The sequence below is a fragment of the Suricata suricatta genome, chromosome 4 (genome assembly GCF_006229205.1).
Source record: "Suricata suricatta isolate VVHF042 chromosome 4, meerkat_22Aug2017_6uvM2_HiC, whole genome shotgun sequence".
NCBI classification, from domain to species: Eukaryota; Metazoa; Chordata; class Mammalia; order Carnivora; family Herpestidae; genus Suricata; species Suricata suricatta.
Window position 1 is genome coordinate 108,016,877 of NC_043703.1, and position 20,477 is coordinate 108,037,353.

Below are 20,477 nucleotides of genomic sequence, written 5' to 3' on the forward strand. Positions count from 1 at the left end.
AACAAGTGAATAAAGTGACTCAAAGAAAAGAGAATTATTCAGTTATGATAAGTAATATTGATAAAACAAATTGGAAAGTAAAGTGTTATAGTTCTTTCCTACAATAGCAAGCCGTACAAAATGAAGAGAGTAAAACTGAAAGATACCATCTGGCATTCAATTACCAGTGATAGAGAAAAACTAGAAGTCAGAGCAATGTCATCTAATATAGATACTGCATTCATTTTCTTTACAGATATATCATTCCAGAGCAGAACATCTTCCTTTCCCTATCCACATCAAACAAGGTTTCAGGGAGCACAATTCTCTTGAGCAGCGTTCATTTTAAATGAAAATATCCTGAGTTGTTGTACACCAGGTGAGATACTGACTGAAAGAACTAGTGTCTCCCATTCAAGTGCCACATGTTCCTTACAAAAGGTCAAGATGGTTTATGCAGCAACCAGTTTTCAAAAAAGAAGAGACAAAAGTGTCAACATTCCGGATGACTTAAAGAAAAAGTTAGACCCTTGAGCTGTGAACTCCAGGAAGGGAAGGGCTTACTTCCCACAGGCAAACGCTATATTTTTATTTAACTTTAAGAGAGCTGCATCCTACAGAAGAGAAGGGGCTCGAACTTCAGGGCACTACGCCCTCCAAAACGCTGTTGCTCTAACACTCAGCCCTGAGGGACCGGCGAGTTCGTGGGCACTGCCCAGTAGGTCAGCACCCGGGTCAAAAAAAAAAAAAAAAAAAAAGGCGCATACCCGGCATTCCGAACGCTCAGGTTAACCGCAAACCCCTAGCCCCCGGGCCCTGGCTCACCAGCCTCGGGAGTAGCCCTGGCCACCTCAAAGGAGCGTCCCCACAAACTGCTTACCTCGTCACCGGACACTATCAGAGCAGAGCGTCCGCTGGCACCTAGAGAAGGAGGACAGTGCAGACCACGGCACGCTAGCTCTGTCTCCTGAGATTCGGAGCTGCGGCAGCTACAAATCCCTCAAGTACTCCCCAGCGGCCCGTGCCTGCGCGCGCTCTCCCGCCTCGTCGCTTAGCAACCTGCGAAGCCTTCCAGTCTTCGGGACACGTCAATTCCTCCCGCCCCTCCAGGGTGTGAATAGTTTTTAAAAAGATTTTGTTTCCGGGTCAAGACGACTTTACGCAGCGGAAGGTCTCTTTACCTCCCACATTTACCCTTGGAGAATAAGAGAAGTCGCAGAAGCGTACGTGCGGGGGATGTAGCTAAGAGATCTATATCTCCTCCTTCGAGCTCCACATGCCTCCCCTCCCACCAATTGCTGGGCGCCATCAGGCAGGTCCTTTCCCTAAAGGACAAGTCTTATGCTCCTCGCCGTCCTCCAATCACAGCGGCCGGCTCTCAGGGACTACTTTGCAGTCAACGAAGAGCGCAGGGAGAAGGGCGTGAGCAGACTCTCTGACTTCGGGAAGTGTAGTTCAACATTTGAAGGAAATTAGTTGAAGAGTGCGCCAGAATCTGTGTCGCATAAACTACAGTTCCCAGAGGGCGCTGCGGTTGGGAGCCGAGCCTTTTCTTTCTCACATTGCTCGCCCTCCCCAAGTCAGTTCCGCGGTAGAGGTGACCCGATTCCTGGAGGTTCGTTTTGCAGGTACCGAAATTGTTCGCGCAGTTCCTAATCATGGTGAGTGTGGGCCCCTGGATCCTGCCTACCTCCGACTTTCGCGCCCTTGTGTGTGGTTTCTTACATTTGAAGGACTTGCTGAAGGGGAGGGGGGAACCGGCTGTGCAAAGCACTGTCCTTGGAGCCCTTTGGTAAAGCCCCGAATCCTCTTTTGGGGGTTGTTGCAGTGACCCAGTAATTGGGAAGAGATTGATTTCCACTTGGGGGTATTACAAGGACTCCAGAGAAATTTATCCTTGGAGAGGCACGATCTCAGTCCTGCTGCATGGCGGGGATGCAAAATACGAAGCTTCGGGTGTTCTCCAAAGCACGATATAGGGTTTGATAAGGATAATAAGATTTGATATGGGAGGGGTGGGGGGGCATTTGATCCTAACCTCCTTTTCTTCCTTGAGCCCATAGTGTTTTTAAGGGCTTTTCTCACAAAGCCGTTGAAAGCAGGAGGCCGTTGGTTAAAGATAGTGCTTACTAGGTACTCCAGATAACAATCGATGTTTTCGAGAGCTGTGTTTCCGCCATATCTAATTTCACAAAATGTTATTTAAAACCAGTTCATTGATCTTTTGTAAAGCTACGACGTGGTGCAGTGGCAGCATCACTAGCACAGATCTGTATGTTATAAATTCTTGAGCCACTACTTTTAATGTTATACAATGTAACCATCTTGTGAAGGTCTGGATACCTAAATCACCATTATCTTGTCCCTGCTGCAAAGGGGGAGGGGGGTCGGGGTGAGGCATCTCTGACGTAGAAATAATCTGCATGCTGTTTGAAGGTGACATTTGACATCAGACTTCTTCAGTACTTATATTTATAGTTGAAGTTATTCTTCCTCCATTATTCCCGTTGTTTTTAAGTGATTTGGAAATTTTCCTGAACCCAGTAAGACACATTTTCAAAGTAAGGGGATTACTACCTCCTCTACCTTTATAAGGGGCCAGCGGTGACAGCTACTAATTCTTAAATCTCAGTTTCTTACTTTTAATTAGTCATTTAAATGATGGTTTGGTCTCTGACCTAATAATCTTAGCGAGAATGCAAGGGTACTTCTTAGAGAATCTGAGACTTTATAATTTTAGAACTGGATAGGACCTTTTAAATATCATCTTGATAAATCTGCCCCACTTCAAGTCTTAAAATTGAGTTTATTGAAACTCAAATAATTATTTGCTCAAGGTCATACAACAGTTTGCTCCTAAGGGTCTTACAGCTCTTTTCATCCTACCATATTGTGCCATACAATTACCAAGTCATTTTGAAAATTTATTTTCATCTGGAGGAAGATAAAAGTACATACTGCAAATACAAACTAAAGTATTTTATCAGCATTTGTATTACCTGATAGTTTTTGTCCCTGCAATTCAGAATATTGAAATTCTAGGATTGGAAGGGAATTTAGAGGTTAGTCTAATTTTAAAAGGTAGCCTGGTGACATCATGCTGACAGTTCAGAGCCTGCTTAGGATTCTCACACCACCACCACCCCCATCTCTCTCTCAAAATAAATAAACAAATAAAATCAAAGTAGTCTGGTGAGGTTAAATGATTTTTCCCAAGGTCACATAGAGACTGCTGAGCCCCCATTCTTAGGTTGTTCTGCTACGTAGTAGATAAAACTAGGCCTTACCCCCAGAAGGTCACTCAGGCACCAGAGAACACAAGAGATGTCCATAAGAAAGAATACTCCTGTCAGTCTGCTGAAACTGACAGCAGTCTCACGTGACTCAGAATTTTCTTTCCTCCTCAGGAGAATATGTGAACAATCATTGAGTTTAAAAAGGGCCATCTTTTGTAAGCTGTTCAAAGCAATTTTTTTTAAAGCAGGACTAGGGAGCGACAGCAAGAATTAACTGTATGAAGGAATCTCAGTGATACTGTTTGTCTTTTATATTACAGAAATGGATGTAAATTAGAAAGTAAAAAAAAGAATACATGGGTTTTTCTGTAGAATAACAGAAGGGACACGTCTATTCAAGCTTGACAACTGAGACATGCGCAAGAGTCTGAATCTGCAGGAAGGTCATTAGAGCCCTGCCAAGAGCAAAGACATTCCTTCTTTGGATCTTGGCTGACTGCCCAGATGTCTAAGCAAAGAATAGTAACCTGTCTTCACACTGTAATGTTCTGGAAAGTCAGCAGGAATCTCCCACCCTCCTGCTTTTCAACTGCAATGTTGCAAAGAGCAAAAAGAACCAAATACACATCCTTTCCCATTTCATAATCAGACATTCAGACACTTGACTAGGCTTCATATCCTCTTAACAAGACAGAAATACCTATCTGTGGAAATAGTTTGCTCGTTGACATAGAAGGAAACTGCTGAGATTGAATTAGTAGTTGCTGATTAGTTGGCCACAACCTCTTCACTAAGGACTGTGGTCCTGGGAACACATTTTTTAGTAGCTAAAATTAACACCTAAGATTGATGACTACATTACTGTGTTCTAACAATCTACCTGTAAGCTTTACAGATAGCGATGCTCACACTGCCCTTCATTTCTTATCCTGGCTTGCTTTACATTGAAGTAGCCTGTGTTTATACGTTTCCTAACTCTGCACTTTCATTCATTCAACAAATATTTGTTGAATACTATCTGGGCAGGCAAATTTGAATCAAAGGCGGACTGCTCTCACAGCAAGGGAGGGGTAGTGGTTCACACAGTCTAGTAGAGAGTAACAGCCATGTAAGTAGAAAACCATAGGGTATAAGAGTCCTTAGTGGAAAATTTTATGGTGACAGAGACCTATAATTATAGTATTTGCTACTTACTGTTCTTAATGCTTTTATGTTAACTCTCTTCAGTCCTTATGACTGCTTTATTTGTTAGGTACTATCATTATCTCCATGTTACTGTGGAGAAACTGAATACAGAGAGGTTAAGTAACTTGCCAAAAACATACAGCTAATGAGTAGTAAAGTCAGGATTTAAAATCATAACATCTGGGTCTAGAGGCTATCTCTTTACTACACTCTGCCACCTCCCTGGCCCTCATTTTAGAAAGCTGGGTTATCTTGTTTCCTCCTCATGGTTCACACTAATGGATCCTCTGGCCTAAAGTAGTACCAGGTACATAATAGATATTCATTAGTGTATTGTTTAATGAATGAAGTGAGATAACAGTATATCAGTTGATTTATAAGACCATATCATTAGAAATAGTGACATAACTTTGCCAACTATAGCTGGCATTATTGTGGTCACTAAGTTTCCAACCTTCTCAATGCAAGTAGATATGAATAAAATAACTTAAACAAATTTTTAAAGCATGTTAAGTTTGCTTCCAAACCATTCTTTGACATTTCCAGGTTTTTAGTAGTTATTTTACAAGACCCAACTATTCTTCAGCAAGTATTTGAGCTCCAGCTACATGCCAGGCATTGTTGTAGGCAGTTGCAATACAAAGTAAATAAAATAGACAAAGTCCCTGGCCTTAAGAAGTTTGTACGCCTGGGTGACTTAAAGCGCCTGACTTCAGCTCAGGTCATGATCTCAGGATTTCTGAGTATGAGCCCTGCATCAGGCTCTGTGCTGACAGCTCAGATTCTCTGTCCCCTTGTCCCTCTGCCCCTCCCCTGCTCGCTCGCTCACTCACTCTCTCTCTCTCTCTCTCTCTCTCTCAAAAATAATAAATAAACAAAACAAAAAAGATCGCCTTCCAAAGAGAAAGAATAATTTCTTCCTCTATTCCCTTTTTTTCACCTACTCTACTTCAAGGGAAGAGGGGAAAATAGCAATTAAAAACATGTAAAGGCCGTATGATAAAAAAAAGATAACCATGTACAATCAGTTCTTTATGAACCTAAAATCTCTTTGGAAACAGAAGTATGTATTGTAATAAAATTGGTTTATTTGGGGAAATTACCTTATTTTGTTTTTCTAGGGGTAGGGAAGGCCTACAGGAAAAGTTGAAGAGGATGGTGAAGAGACCTAGAAGGTCGAGAAGTAACCAACATAGTTACTCTCCATAGCTTTCTCCCTTTTTCCATTCACTCCCTCGTCACATCTTTGGGAAGAAAGCATACATAGTCTGCTATGTATAGATAAAACTGTTGACACTTCTTACTGAGAATTTTTTCCTTTGATTTTTATGGATTCCAAATTGCTGACCTTCATAGGTTAGGGTTGGAAGGTCATTGGAGATGTCTCCTTCTATCCCAAAGACATGACTCACCTGGAAGAGAGAATTCTAAATATAAAGAAATCCAAGGCTTCTTTCACCATTCAATTCAGTGGGCCACTTCTCTCCTGCTGGTTAACAATAGATGTGAAACAATGGAAGTCCATTTACCCAGCTTGGTCAAGGAAAGGAACAGTTGACCTTGATTAAATGTTTCCATCTAAGTAAATTGTATCCACTAAGTTTCCAAACATTTTTGTTTAACTCCTTTTAATAGAAATATTTCTATCTTTTTCTCTGAGCTTTTTTTTTTCTTTTAGTGACTCCAGATCATCACTTTGAACATGTTATTATTTTTGTCCATACATCTGTGTTTTGTTCAGGATCTGTTAAGGCCTATAAGGCAACTTCTATTATAACTATTACACTCTCTGTACTTCTTCCTCTCTTTTAAAATTAATTTTCCCTTGGAATCGGGTTATCAACTGTCACTGTATTTTGCTGTTGTTACTTAATACTAAAATTTATTGTAATCCAGATTTAATTTTCTTGTTTTTCTCTCTCCAAGACTTAATTTTCCTCCTTCAAGTAATTAAGCTGAATCATGATTAATAGTTTTATTAAAACCTTCTGATTCATTGTAATTAGAAAACTTTAACCACTATTACTCCTCTTCCTGGTGTGAGGGTTCTGTTGAGCAGATAGGAGTGGGGAGATTTGCATAAAGCTATAATGGCTGCCGGAGTTTAAATCACCACGTAAAGGCACATCCACATCGTTAGGCCTATTGTAGTGGCATAATAGTCTTAAAAAGATGGATATGATTTTGAAAGTAAATCCAGGATAACAGAGGTAAATAACACCACAGAAATAATGCAGCCAAAGAACACATGTTCCAGAAGTTGCTGAGTTGATTGGTGCATGCTATATTTACTGGGACAAGTCTGAAATAAGTTAGTCTTCTACTAAGCCAAATGGGAAGAAACTTTACAATTTTATGGTAACTTTTTTAAAGTATGTGGTTGTCTTGTTACAGAGAAAATCCTGAATATCTTTAGGGTAAAATGGCATTGTAAATAAGATGTTAATTAATGAGTCTCTTTCATTACAGTCTGAACCAATCAGAGTTCTTGTGACTGGAGCAGCTGGTCAAATTGCATATTCACTGCTGTACAGCATTGGAAATGGATCTGTCTTTGGTAAAGACCAGGTAGGTCTTCTATATACCTCAAGTCAAAACAATATTGTCAACAAACCCTGTATTTAGTTTCAAAGAAATGTTTAAATGATGAAGGAATGGGTTATCCAAATAAATGTACTAGGCACACTGCTATAAATATAAGCTGGTATCTTACTAACATGTGCTCTTCTGCACATTGAAAATGCTCTGCAAATCCGAACTGTTCCACATACTGTACTTAGTTGACTTGGTACCGCCAACAGGTATCAGCCAGTCAGTGGACGGTTTTCACTAGTAACAGTAACTAGTAGGGAGAGTCATGTGGGAGAGAAAGCCACCGAATTAGCACTTCATTGTTCATGAATGGTCTTTAGACACAAAATAGTCGGACAGGCAAATCTGCTTTCCAGTTTAAAGCAGGGACCCCCTATTCCAGCAGGTCTGGTTATGCTAAAATCTGCTTCTAAAGAATTCATTTATTACTTCTCTTCACCCATCGATATCAAGTTCTTCTTTCATGCCAGACACTATACTTAGCTTTCCATGAACTACAATCAGATATATAGCTGTGAACTATAAGAGCGAGCTGTGGCATGTCACTTCAATTTGATATTTCTTCCCTGTATGCTCCTTTAAAATTCAATAATAGTGATACTTTTTACTTTGTCTATTAGCACACTATTGCTTGTTTTATAGCATTCCTTTTTCTGAATGTGGCATGATAGCCTGACCTCCTAAAATAATTATAACTAAATAATGGGAATTATACACATACATACACCAAATAAGCAAAGACTTCACAGGAGGATGTTTTTGTGACTGAGTGACATAAGCTACACTGACAGATGCTGTCTTTGGCTATTTATTTGGCAGCCTATAATTCTCGTGCTGTTGGATATCACTCCCATGATGGGTGTCCTAGATGGTGTCCTAATGGAACTACAAGACTGTGCCCTTCCCCTCCTGAAAGGTGAGTTGGAGTGGAGGAAAAAAAAGATTATTTTATGTCACTCAAAAGCTACATTTTTAACCAGCCTCTCAGTTAGAAACTATTTCATAAAAGTGTTATGGGGGGTTGCCTGGGTGGCTCAGTCGGTTGAGCATCCAACTTTAGCTTAGGTCATGATCTCATGGTTTGTGAGTTTGAGCCCCATATGTGGCTCTGTGCTGATAGCTCAGAGCCTGGACTTTGCTTTGGATTCTGTGTCTCCTTCTCTTTCCCTGCCCCGCCCTTTTTCTCTCTCAAAAATAAATAAATATTTAAAAATATTTATTTCAAAAAATAGAAATGTTTTTGTTTTTTGAGCTAAAACTACTTGGTAAAATGTATACCAAGAATAAATAAGGGGAAAAGCAAGAAATAACCAGTGTCAGTTAAAGGACTATGCCTTTTTTCAAAGGTGCTTATATATAATTTAAGCATAATATTGCACAAGAGTTAATGCACCTGAGATTATCTACATTGTGTTGGTCTTTAAAATCTATTTTTAAAGTAGCAGTAGCACCTTTAATGGAGAACTTTTGAACTCTAAGTGATGTCTTTCAAAGCCATATTGCCATGAGGCTGGAAAATGGTTGGTCCCTCACGTAAAGTCCCAACCCACAGCCGTCATCAGATTGAGATATAGCATAAATAGGCCTAATCATATGCTGCATAGTTTGAAAGCCCATGAGAGTTCTGCTAAGAGCCTTTGAGAATCATTGAACTATTGCACAAATGTAAGACAGAAGTCTTTCATCGAGTTTCATGAAAATTTCATTAAAACATTAGGTCAAGTTGTATACTAATTTGAATATTTTTCTTTAGGTATACTTTTATTATGATCTTTTTCTTTCAGTAAGGATTAATTAATAATGTTCTCTTATAAGTCCACACAGAGCAAAATATATGCACACCTAAGAGAAACCATGCTCAGAATTCATACCTGTTCCATAAACATTTACTAGAAGGAGTACTGAGCTGCCTAAACCACTGCTTGCATATTATATAAGAGAGTGCATTACCCTGCCCAAGCTGTTCTGCTGGCTCCCCCTCCTCGCCCTCTTTCTTTCTTTTTTTTTTTAACTGAAGTATAGTTGAACACAACTCACCTTCCTTTTCCAAATCAACTTTGTTGCATTGTTGCATTTTTATTCCTTTCTCTGCTGAGTTCCTCTGTCTAATGGGTCTAGGTAATGGTCAGCTTGTCCCTGGTTAGCTGTGAACAGGGAGGGAAAGTTCTGCAAATAAGGATGCATGTCTAGAAGAAGAATACCCCCCCCCCACTGACGTTTCCTTATATGCCTATTGGGGGCTTTACAACACCCTTACTGTGACACAAGTTGACCACCCTAAAAATTTACCAGTGACCATGCTAAATCCCAGTTGTCTTAGTCCATCTGGGCTACCAGAACAAAAATACCATGGACTGAGTGGCTTACAAACAACAAAAATGTAATTCTCATAGTTCTGGAGGTTGGGAAATCCAAGATTAAGGGAGCAGCGTGGTCACACTTTGGTGAGAAGCCAATTCCTGGTTCATGGACATCTGTCTTCCTCCTGTGCCCTCACACGGTGGAAGGGGTGAGGGGCCTCTCCGACTTCTTTCATAACGGCACTAATCTCGTTCGTAAAAGCTGTACAGTCCTCACCTCTTCATCTCCCACAGGACCGCCACCTTTTAATACCATCATATTGAGGATTAGGTCTCAACATATGAATTTTGTGGGGAACAAAAGCATTCAGTCTGTAGCACTGGTCATGGCCTTTTTAATAATGTCAACAAAAGAGAGTAATGACATATGTTCTTTAATCAAAAAACAAGTAGTGGATGCTTCTGGACTAATACAGTGAAATAGTGGTTGACCTCTGGACCGCCCGAGGCTGGAATTACCAGCTTCACTGCTTTTTGATGGCAGCTAATTAATCTGTTTAAGCCTCTTTGTCTTCGTGCTCAAAATATTAAGGTTAAATTTGATAAAATAAAATTCATAGTGTTTTTCCTGGAACAAAACTCCTCAATGAACATTATTTTGAATGTGTGATTCAGATCTTAGACCTTAAAGTAATTACAACTTAAAAATTAGATAAATTAGTTTCTCTTTCATGCTATCTGTGATAATTAGTATGAATCACAAATGTTGCTTTGAAAGTTATCATACCTTACAGTCTCATTATAAAACAGCTCTAGAGCTTTTGGATTTGAAACAATTACTGAAATAGGAAAAGCAAAATAAATGTAATTTGCATTGCTGCTGATGTTCTGTTTTTTGACTATATTGTCTTTCCCTTCTTAGGCCCAAAAACTTTTAACATTGTGATACATAAAAGTTAACATTTGCTACAAAGGGAAAGAATTACTGGGTAGATGCAATGTGAAAAAGAAGACCTCAGACTTTGGTGTTTCAGTAGCTCTTTGTATTTATTGCCATGTTCGCAGATGTCATCGCAACAGATAAAGAAGATGTTGCCTTCAAAGACCTGGATGTGGCCATTCTTGTGGGCTCTATGCCAAGAAGGGATGGCATGGAGAGGAAAGATTTACTCAAAGCAAATGTGAAAATCTTCAAATCCCAGGGTGCAGCCTTGGAGAAATATGCCAAGAAGTCAGTTAAGGTGACCATACAGTATTGTATGGGGTTTTTCATTATCAGCATTTAAAACTCCTTTCAGCATTTAAGTGAAGGCAAAATTATTTGCCCCCCCCCCCCCGAGTTCTGTGCAGTGTTCAGTAAACAGGGAACTTTCTCGATAGAACTTTTTTTCCCTATAATGTAGAAATTTTTATTTAAAGGTTTTCAAAAATATTTCTCCCCTTACTGTACTATGGAAACTTGGCATTAGTTTACAGACTTCTAGAAAAGGCACAACCTTCTGGTGCCTTTTAGCTGTGTGGAAATACTTGTTCAGACATTTGGATTTGTGATTGTAGAGAGAGATGGCTGTAAGTTGCATTCTCAGCAAAGGGAGGTGGTGGCTTCTGAAATGCTTCAGATTTTCTCACTTCAGAGGAATTTTGATATGCTTCAGTGGGATTGATATAACTCCCTTTTATCTCTTTGTGTTCAAGATAATCAGGACTCCTTTACCAATTAAGTGTCAGTTAACCAGAACTTAGCTGTCATAGCAAAAAGACTTTATTAGAGCTTTTACTGATTTTGATACACTTATTCTTCCCTATCTTGACTTTAAACCAAGGTAAGAGAAAAATGCTTAAGATTTTTAAAGTTGCTCATTACCATGTTCTGTTATAATAATTTACATAAACCTGAATTTTTGCTTTCTGCGGAATTCATTTCAAATAGCTTACTCTTCTGTAGTCATTAATAGAAAATAGTAGAAATAAGTTGAGGAGAAATCCATAGGTCTTTTAAAAAATTACAACGTTGTTGGGACTGCTCCAGGCTGCTTGGAGTTGCAGTACTGCTTCCACAGTAATTAACCCCTCAGCGAAAAAGTGCCATTTTGAGGAAATACACACTGACACTGGAGTACTCAGGGACTTTGGGGTATCATGTCTTCAGCTTACTCTCTAACGGGCCAAAAAAATTAAAAGACAGAATAGATAGTGTCTGTGTGTATAGAGAGAGATGGAGGAAGTTGAGGAATCTCAGTAAAGAGGATGTGGGCAGTAGTCTTTGCACTATTCTTGCAACTCTTCAGTAACTTTGACATTATTTCATGGTAAGTTTATAGTTTTATTAAAGATTTAAAAAACTTGAATGAGGAAATCCATGGTGGATTTTCCTATATATTTTCCTGTACTATATCATAAAGCAGTATATCATACCTCCTCAATTAAAAAAAAAAGTGGCCTGAAGTGCTTTCTACTGAGGATTGACTAAATAGGTATGGAGTGGGTAGGATTTGGTAATCTGTAATTTAGCAAATCCCAGTCAATTCTTAGGATTGGAGAAGACTGAAAAACTCCCAATTAATAAAGACAAATCATTGTCCCAAAATGAACTGCTCAAGTAGAAATTTTTTCTTGGATTATTTACTTAAGAAGGAAAACTTTATGAATGAATTGATGTCTAAGAGCCTTAGATTACTTTTTGAGTTTTTTTCTTGTTTTTGGGGCAAATAGATAAATGTTCCGTCTCTGGGCACAAAACAAAGTAGAAAGACGTGTGCCTCAGGTCTTGGACACTGCCACCTGGAGAGCAACTTGTGTGCGTACTGGTAGCTTTCTTAAAGACACATTTTCAGTCAATGCACCAAACGCTAACAATGGGGTGGAAATAACAGTAGAAACTATAGTGGTAACTATGCGTGTTTTGTTCACACAAACCTGATACAAAGACTCCATGATACTGTTCGTCAGTCCTACTCTGAGATAGTTTAGTCAGTCAGTGTACGGTCTGTAACTGCTGTGCTTCCTGCGCGTCCTAGGTTATTGTAGTGGGAAACCCAGCCAACACCAACTGCCTGACTGCCTGCAAGTCGGCACCATCCATCCCCAAGGAGAACTTCAGCTGCTTGACTCGTTTGGATCACAACCGAGCTAAAGCTCAGGTAGAAAAATACCTTTTAAAATCTTATGAGTGCTCAACTTTAAAACCTTTTCTCTCACTTTTAAAGTAGCTAAATCTTTTCTTTTATTGTTTTTGTTAGTAGGAAGCTATTCTAATTTATTAGGGAGCCCTTAATTATAGTCTCGTAAGGAGGCTGAGCTTCATACTTAATTTTCTCAACTGTAGGGGCACCTGGGTGGCTCAGTTGGCGTAATGTCTGACTCTTGGTTTCAGCTCATGTCATGATCTCACAGTTCATGAGTTCGACCCCTGCATCAGGCTCTGCACTGATCGTGCAGTGCTTGTGATCTCTCTCTCTCCCTTTCTCTCTGCCCTTCCCATACTCTATCGTTCTCTCTTTCAGAATAAATAAATAAACTTTTAAAAAAATGAAAAAAATTTTCTTGACTATATTTCATTTGATAACTCTACTTAAAATGCTGTTCCTAATGCTCTCTTACTATAGTAGTTAAAATCAGTCATTAGTATAATTAACATGACAATACATAGTTTAGTTGATTTTTGTCAGATATTTAGAACTTCATAGAAAGATTTAAGCTTTTGTTTTGTGTGATTCTCCTTTTTCCCTACTGCTAAACAATCAGATTCAGATTTTTTAATTTTTAATTGTATATTTAATTTTATTTGTATATTTTTAATATTCTACATGTTTCCATAAAACTTCTTAATTATCACTACTTAGCAACTAAGTTTTAATTGTTCTCAAGTGTCCTTACCCCTTGGAGTCGTAGATAAATGTGCCAAAGAATCCGTGACCAGGGTAATAACAGTAGGTTTTTAAAGAATGAGAAGCCACATCCAGTCATCTGTACTGGTTTTCCTAGGCTTTATTGAGTCTAGATAATCCGGGTACACTTCAAAAGCCATGGCAAAGCTCAGGGTTCTAGTTTCAAGAAAAGTTTTTATCAAAAGATAGTCTGAAGTCTACGTTGGAGAAGCACTGCTTTAAACTGATAATTGATCAACTTTCAAGTTTGGAGTACCTGGTAAAGAAGAAAAAAATTGACATTTGTTAAGCTTCTACCCTAAGCTGAATGGTCCACATGTAATTTATCATTTAATTCTAAAAATGATACGAAGTATGTTACTATCTGTGTTTTACAGATGAGAAACCTGAAGCCCAGAAAGGTCAGGGATCCTGGCACCTAGACTCATCTGACTCCAAACCCCTAGGTGTGTTCTTACATAATGGGGTCAGGTGACCTAAGTCCATTCTTACTAGTTGTGTGACCTTGAGAAAGTATATTTAAGGTATAAAATGGGATAATAATTCCATCTATCTCAAAGGGAAGCTATGTGGATTAAATAGGATCTACATTAAATGCTTATCATGGTACCTTTCACATAGTAAAACTCAATAAAGATTGGTTGTTCTTACTTAATCTTAATGATTTGTAATAGTAGTATTAGTAGTAGTAAGAAGGATATAACCAAAGTTGAGAAGAGCCACACCTCAGATATATCTCCTTGAATATTCAGTTAATTTAGAAGGTCATCAGGTAACAAGCTTAAATTGCAAATATTTCCTGTGAGACTTTAGGCTGTGACTTACGTCTTTTTCCCTTTTTTAGCTAGAGTCTGGTGGGTGGAAGGAACAGGAATTAGTTTGAATAAGTGGAGACAGGAGCTTTGGGGACTATGAAACGTTGTTGCATTTGTGGGCTCTGGATTGCAACATAGTTACTTGCTTACCACAGGGAAAAAGGGTAAGGACACTTGGTTTTCTGTTGTTTGAACTGAGACCTCGGTGGAGGTAGGCACTGGAAAATTCTGCTTCTAGAGGTACTATTAAGTGACAGTTTATCTCAGTGCTTGAAACACTTTTGCCCATAGGGGCAAAAGTCTAATGAGGAAAGAGAAAAAGCAGCTTGTTAGACTTTAACTTTTGGCACATGTTCCAGCATGTCAGTCTGGCACAGTGAGAGCTTTTAGGAAGTTTTTGAAAAAGCAGTTTCTTCCTCCCATAGAAGTTGTTAATCCAGTGAGAAAAATAACAAATCCGAAGACTATTTCTTACATGAATGTTGCCAAACTTACATAATCCATTTTGGAAATCAGGACCTAGCTACCTAGTGACTGTCTAGCTCCTGCAGAATTCCCCTGTGTGTTTGCAAACCAGAGCTACGTATCTGTGCGGACAGAGTGATTTGCTAGTACAACTAGTTAGCTGGTATCAAGGGAAAGAAAATTACTGGGGCTGGAGGATCAGTCCAAAACTGTTTAACACATCTACATGGCAGACATGACAGCATCTAATGGAGTAGGGGAGTGCAGTCCTGGATACATGTTAATCTAGACTTGCTCTGATGTGAGTGAAATTTAGAAACTACATCTGCAAAGTACTGGCCTTTGCTGTCCAGACAGAAGTGAATTAGCTCAGTAAATTAAAAAAAAGAGAGAGAGAGAGAGGAAGTAGGCAAAGGACAAAGGAAGGAGGGAGCTTCCTGGAGGGAGGAGAGAGGCCCGGAAGGAGTTTATCTTAACCGCACTCGAGCAGTTGAGGTTGGCATTCAGCGAAGGTATAGGTTCTTATTTCTTGGTAATAGACATCTTAGGTTGCTTGCCCGTGCTAAATTTTCCCTTTTCTCTCTGATACCTACTAAATATAAGTAAGGGCGGTTCTTCCCTAGTCCGTGAAAGGGCATCACACACAGAAAATGATACTCATTGCACCGCACACCACTCTGCCTCAACCACTAAGTAGGTCAGTAACTGGATTCTCTAGAAACAAACTATCCAGCTACTTTGTGAAGACTGATGTGCTTAATAGTCTTAATACTTGCAGAACTCTAGATGAAGCAGGGTTTAGGTGAGAAGTGATTTTAAATGTCAGAAACAAAATTTTAGGTTACTTTTTTAAAATCATCCAATTGTAGGATTTAATTTTTTTCATGTTTATTTTTGAAACAGAGAGAGCGCTAGTGGGGGAGGGGCCAGGAGGGAGACACAATTCGAAGCAGGCTCAGCACAGTCAGTGCAAAGCATGAGCCATGAGGATTGTGATCTGAGCCATCCAGGCACCCTTAAGGATTGTAGAATTTAAGAAACCAGTCTCAACTTAAGGGTTATAGTGAAAGTACACACAATCTGATTCTTACTTGGCAGAATAAATTAGGGTAAAGATGAATCCGGTCATTGCAAGCATTTTAGGTATTGGCCTTTCCATCAGTGTCCTTTTCGTTTGGTTGGTTGTTGTATTTTTTACTTTTATTTTGGAATAATTATAGACTCAGAAGTTACAAAAACAGTACAGAGAATCCCTGTACTGGCCTTTTTATACTGTTAAATGCCTTTACTACCCATCTAAGTTGTTCCCTCTATCATTAGTTTATTCCTTGTTCTTGTTTCTCCACTTACTCCCATTTATTTCATCATATGGAAGGACCACAGTTTAACCATTTTTGAAAGACTTTGGGATTGTTTCAAATTTGGGGCTATCCTTCATTTTTAAATCTTTTTAAATTATCAGCATATTTATCCTTTTGATGCAGTGCTTTTATTTATGTATGCAAAAGCTGTGAGCTCTGGCACAGCTGTTTTTCTTTCCCATTCTTAATGTAATATGAAAGAAAGAGAAATCACGCACAATGTTACCCTAACACATCAGCTCTTAAAAACTATTTCCCGAAACATTCCCTTCTGGTTGATCATCATTCTGCTATCTAAGAATAAACATACAACTGACCATAATTTCTTTTTGTACATTATCTTATCAGGCAATAGCAAAATTACTGATTTTGTTTATTTAAATCTTTCAAAACCTAACTCTTTTTTAAGTTTTTTTTTTTTTTAATTATTTTACTGTTTATTTACTTTTGAGAGAAAGAGACAGAGGCGAGAGCGGGGAAGGGGCAGAAGAGGGAGACAGAATCTGAAGCAGGCTCCACGCTCTGAGCTGCCAGCACAGAGCCCGACAGGGGGCTTGAACCGACAGACTGTAAGATCATGACTTGAGCTGAAGTCAGATGCCCAACCAACTGTGCCAGTCAGGTGCCGCTGTTTGTTTATTTTGAGAGAGAGAGTATAAGCCAGGGAGGGGCTGAGAGAATTTCAAACAGGCTCTGCACTGACTGACGTGGGGCTTGAACTCATGAACTGTGAGATCATGACCTGAGCCAAAGTTGGATGCTTAACCTACTGAGCCACCCAGCACCCCAAACATAACTTTCTAACCTTTTCTATGGCTAGTGTACTACATAGCTTAATTCATAGTTGTGTAACTATAAGACATACAGGATCCTAAAGTGCTTTTTTTTTTTTCAGTTGTTTTTTTGTTTTTAAAGTAATCTCTACACCTAAAATGGATCTCCTGCTCATGGCCCCCAGATCAAGAGTCACATGCTCTCCCAACTGAGCCAGCTAGATGTCCCTTAAAGTGCTTTTTGAACCTACAGCAAAAAATTGTTACTTCTGGTATCATTTTAGTATTATATTGAGTCTTTCCTTTGGTTTCCTGTTCTGTAAACTGAGGACAGTCATCCTTTTGGCAATCTGAATCCCTTCCAACTCCAACATTTCATAGGATTATTTGAAACTTAGCTAATCTATTTATATGGTATATAATAAAAATTTCCCCTAAATATGGAGGAATTTCCATCTTCTGATCTGATTGCCCAGAAGTATTGAGGAGACATTTCCAAGGAAGTATTAACAACAAAGCAAGAGTCACATTTATATATTCAAACCATATTAACCTCTTGCTGGTGTTTTATATTTTACAAACCCACTGTAATGATAAGTCAAGCACAAACTGAGGTGCTCTCTACTCTCAAATATTCTACTCTGTAATGTTTTACATTCACATTTTGCTTATACTATTAAGCTTTAGGAAATAACCAAGCAATAAGTTATAATAATAATAACACTATTATTTTACAAATCAACGTAACTTGAAGTTTCAGAGGCTTTTTATTTTAAGGGTGTTTGTCAGGCACAAATTGAAATAAAAAGCATTTGTGTAAGTAATGTGTTTGTTTTCTATTTCACTAGATTGCTCTTAAACTTGGTGTGACTTCTGATGACGTAAAGAATGTCATTATCTGGGGAAATCATTCCTCCACTCAGTATCCAGATGTCAGCCATGCCAAGGTGAAACTGCAAGGAAAGGAAGTTGGTGTTTATGATGCTCTGAAGGATGACAGCTGGCTCAAAGGAGAATTCATTACAGTAAGAAAACCTCTCTCAGCCGCCGTGCCTGTTGAGAAACACACCACATTCCTGACCTGAGTGTCTCTCCAAGGGGTGGGGGTGAAGTGGTTCTCAAGGAGAGCAGGCCTTTCACAACTGCTCTGGTGACGACATACTTTCTTTGCAGGTCATACAAAGCCAGTCTTGATCCAGTCTGATCCGGTCTGTTGTGTGGCAGTCAAGATTGACTGCTAAAATGGGAAACACTAAAGTTCCCTCCAGTTACCCAGTTCATCTTTATAATGAGATCCATTTCTTTGTATGGAATGGAGTAAACTTCCTGTGTGAACTTGTAGTTTTCTTTTTTCAGAAACACTGGTGCTTACAACTCAAATAGGTTGGTAAGGCCCCCACCGGGTAGTCGCATAATTTTGGAGAAGACGTTAAACTATGGTTGCAGTCTCTCATCCCAGGATTAGCTCTCATCTGCTCTCATGATCAAGTAACACTGTTTCTGCCTGTCCCCAACCAGACCGTGCAGCAGCGTGGTGCTGCTGTCATCAAGGCTCGAAAGCTTTCCAGTGCAATGTCTGCTGCAAAAGCCATCTGTGACCATGTCAGAGACATCTGGTTTGGAACCCCAGAGGTGAGGACTCAGTGATCTGTACAGGCCGCTCTTTTATTTTTGGCCTCTGATGTTGTGCTGTGCAAAGAACATAACCTTGCAGTCAGGCAGCTTAGGTTTATATCCTAGCTCCGCTGCCTACTGGCTGAAAAATCTTGGGAACATTACTTAACCTTTCTGAACTATTTGTGTCTTTTACGTGGCTTTTCTCACAGGGTTGTTAAGGGTTAGATGAGATGACATATGGAAAACACCTAGCTCACATGGGGACTGTGACTGTTTTCCTAAAACCTATGTTAAGGCCATAGCTCCCTCATTTAGAAAACGAGGATTATGTTTCTCTGGCCTATTTCCCACATGGATGGGGAGAGTGGAATGAGAGAATACACACAAAAGCTACCCTGTCGTGCAAGTGCCTGGTGATGCTGTCTTACACAGTATTGGAGTTAGCACGTAGTGAGAAAGCGGGACCTGGTGTAGTTTCATTAGTTCATGTTCATTTGCTTGTGTAAACTAATTGCTAAGCACCATGAGAATACAAAATGTTGATGATTATTTTTAGGGAGAATTTGTGTCCATGGGCATTATCTCTGATGGCAACCCCTATGGTGTTCCTGATGATCTGCTGTACTCATTCCCTGTTACAATCAAGGTGAGGTATTTTGGGGTTATTTCCCTCGTTCCCTTCTGGGAGGGTACTTGCATGTTTTTATTAATATTGGTATAAGTTAGTCTAGAAGGTTGTTCTTTTACTAAGACATTTTTCTCAGCTTTAAAATTGTGTTAAGGACACCTTCAGGTTACTAAAAGAATGACATTAATCTGGAAAGCAGGATTCAGCTCTTGCCACTGACACACTTTGTTATTATGTCTCTAGTATTGGCTACCTACCGATAGAATCTTATTTTGATTATGACCATACTAAAGTCATTAGGTTTTGGTTGTTGGGTTTTTTTCACATTTGCTAACAATCCTCATTTAAAGATTTTTTTTTTTCCTAGAGTCAGTGAGTTTTAAATCCAAGTGTTGAATTTTTACCAGAATTATATATTAGTGAGATCTGGATTTTGATTTGCTTCTTTGGATTCAGACTTTAAAAACAGATACTCTTGTAGCTTTAACATCAATCTTAGTTGTTGCTTGCTGAAAGATCAGTTCTCATTTAATTGTAAATCTTTTATTCGCAATTATTTTTTAAACAGAATAAGACCTGGAAGGTTGTTGAAGGTCTCACTATTAATGATTTCTCTCGTGAGAAGATGGATCTGACTGCAAAGGAACTGGCAGAAGAAAAAGAAACTGCTTTTGAATTTCTCTCTTCTGCCTGACTAGACCATCGTTTCGATGGTACTAAAAGCTCCAGAGCTGAAGAATCCAAATGTCGTCTTTGACTCTCGTACCAAACAACAGTGATGCTATTACTTAAATCTCTTGTGAAAAACAACACATTTGAGACATTGTGTGCTTCTTGGTATAGATTTGTGACAGTTTATCATCATGCTGTTAGTGCTGCATTCTAAATAAAATATATATTCAAATGAAGATGATTCAGACTCTAATTTCCAGCTAACATTTCCTTTCTGTTCAGAAAACAAATGTGCACATACCCCAGCTTAATACTGATTTCTCCTTCTAACCAGAGAAAAGCAATAAAGATGGAAAATGTTACAAAATAAAGCATAATTCTCTTCTAATAAACAGAATAGGAAAATCCCCCTGTGCTAATGGATCCGTCTGCTGAAGGATATATTTTTAAACGTCCCTACATTAGACTATTAAACACTTACATTTTTTACATCTTAAAGGTTACTTCATGCTCTGTAGGTAATTTGATTTTAACATTATCTGTTAAATAGGTTGCAGAAATACTGTTAACAGTTTAATGCCATTGGATGAAATTAGAACAATCATTTTTGTGATGGAAGAAAAGGTAATAAATCTTCCCTGGATGTAATACCTTACAGCAGATAAGGAATAATTTACATTTGACCCTGGTAAATGCCACAGAAATGTATGCTAGTGGGAATGTTCTCAATCTCAGCTTCTTACTAGAAACAGTATTATTCAAAAAAAAATTAGTCCTTTTTTCCAAAATTCATAAGGAGACCTAGCTTTCCATTCTTATACTTAATTAATTGTACATAATATCAAATCTCTCAGGGCCTAACCTTGTGCTCTTAATGGGTGCTCAGCTACCTAGTTGGATTTGTTACATAAACCTACGTATATCATCTCATTTTATATGCAAAAAAGAAAAACAGCAAGTGAATGAA

At 38.8% G+C, this 20,477-nt stretch overlaps 1 protein-coding gene across 1 annotated transcript; it reads left to right on the plus strand.

Moving 5' to 3' along the window:
* Nucleotides 1–1,492: 1,492 nt before the first annotated feature.
* MDH1 (malate dehydrogenase 1) lies at nucleotides 1,493–19,730 on the plus strand. The gene is made up of 9 exons (XM_029937463.1): nucleotides 1,493–1,640; nucleotides 6,870–6,968; nucleotides 7,812–7,908; nucleotides 10,358–10,533; nucleotides 12,310–12,432; nucleotides 17,442–17,618; nucleotides 18,112–18,225; nucleotides 18,767–18,856; nucleotides 19,407–19,730. The coding sequence occupies exons 1-9, from the start codon at nucleotides 1,638–1,640 to the stop codon at nucleotides 19,530–19,532; spliced, it is 1,005 nt and encodes a 334-aa protein (XP_029793323.1). The 5' UTR covers nucleotides 1,493–1,637; the 3' UTR covers nucleotides 19,533–19,730.
* The last annotated feature ends 747 nt before the right edge of the window (nucleotides 19,731–20,477 follow it).

Coding starts and splice junctions, on each gene's coding strand:
- MDH1 (XM_029937463.1), top strand. Junction 18,226..18,766: donor TCTGGTTTGGAACCCCAGAG/GTGAGGACTCAG, acceptor GATTATTTTTAG/GGAGAATTTGTGTCCATGGG. Junction 18,857..19,406: donor CATTCCCTGTTACAATCAAG/GTGAGGTATTTT, acceptor TTTTTTAAACAG/AATAAGACCTGGAAGGTTGT.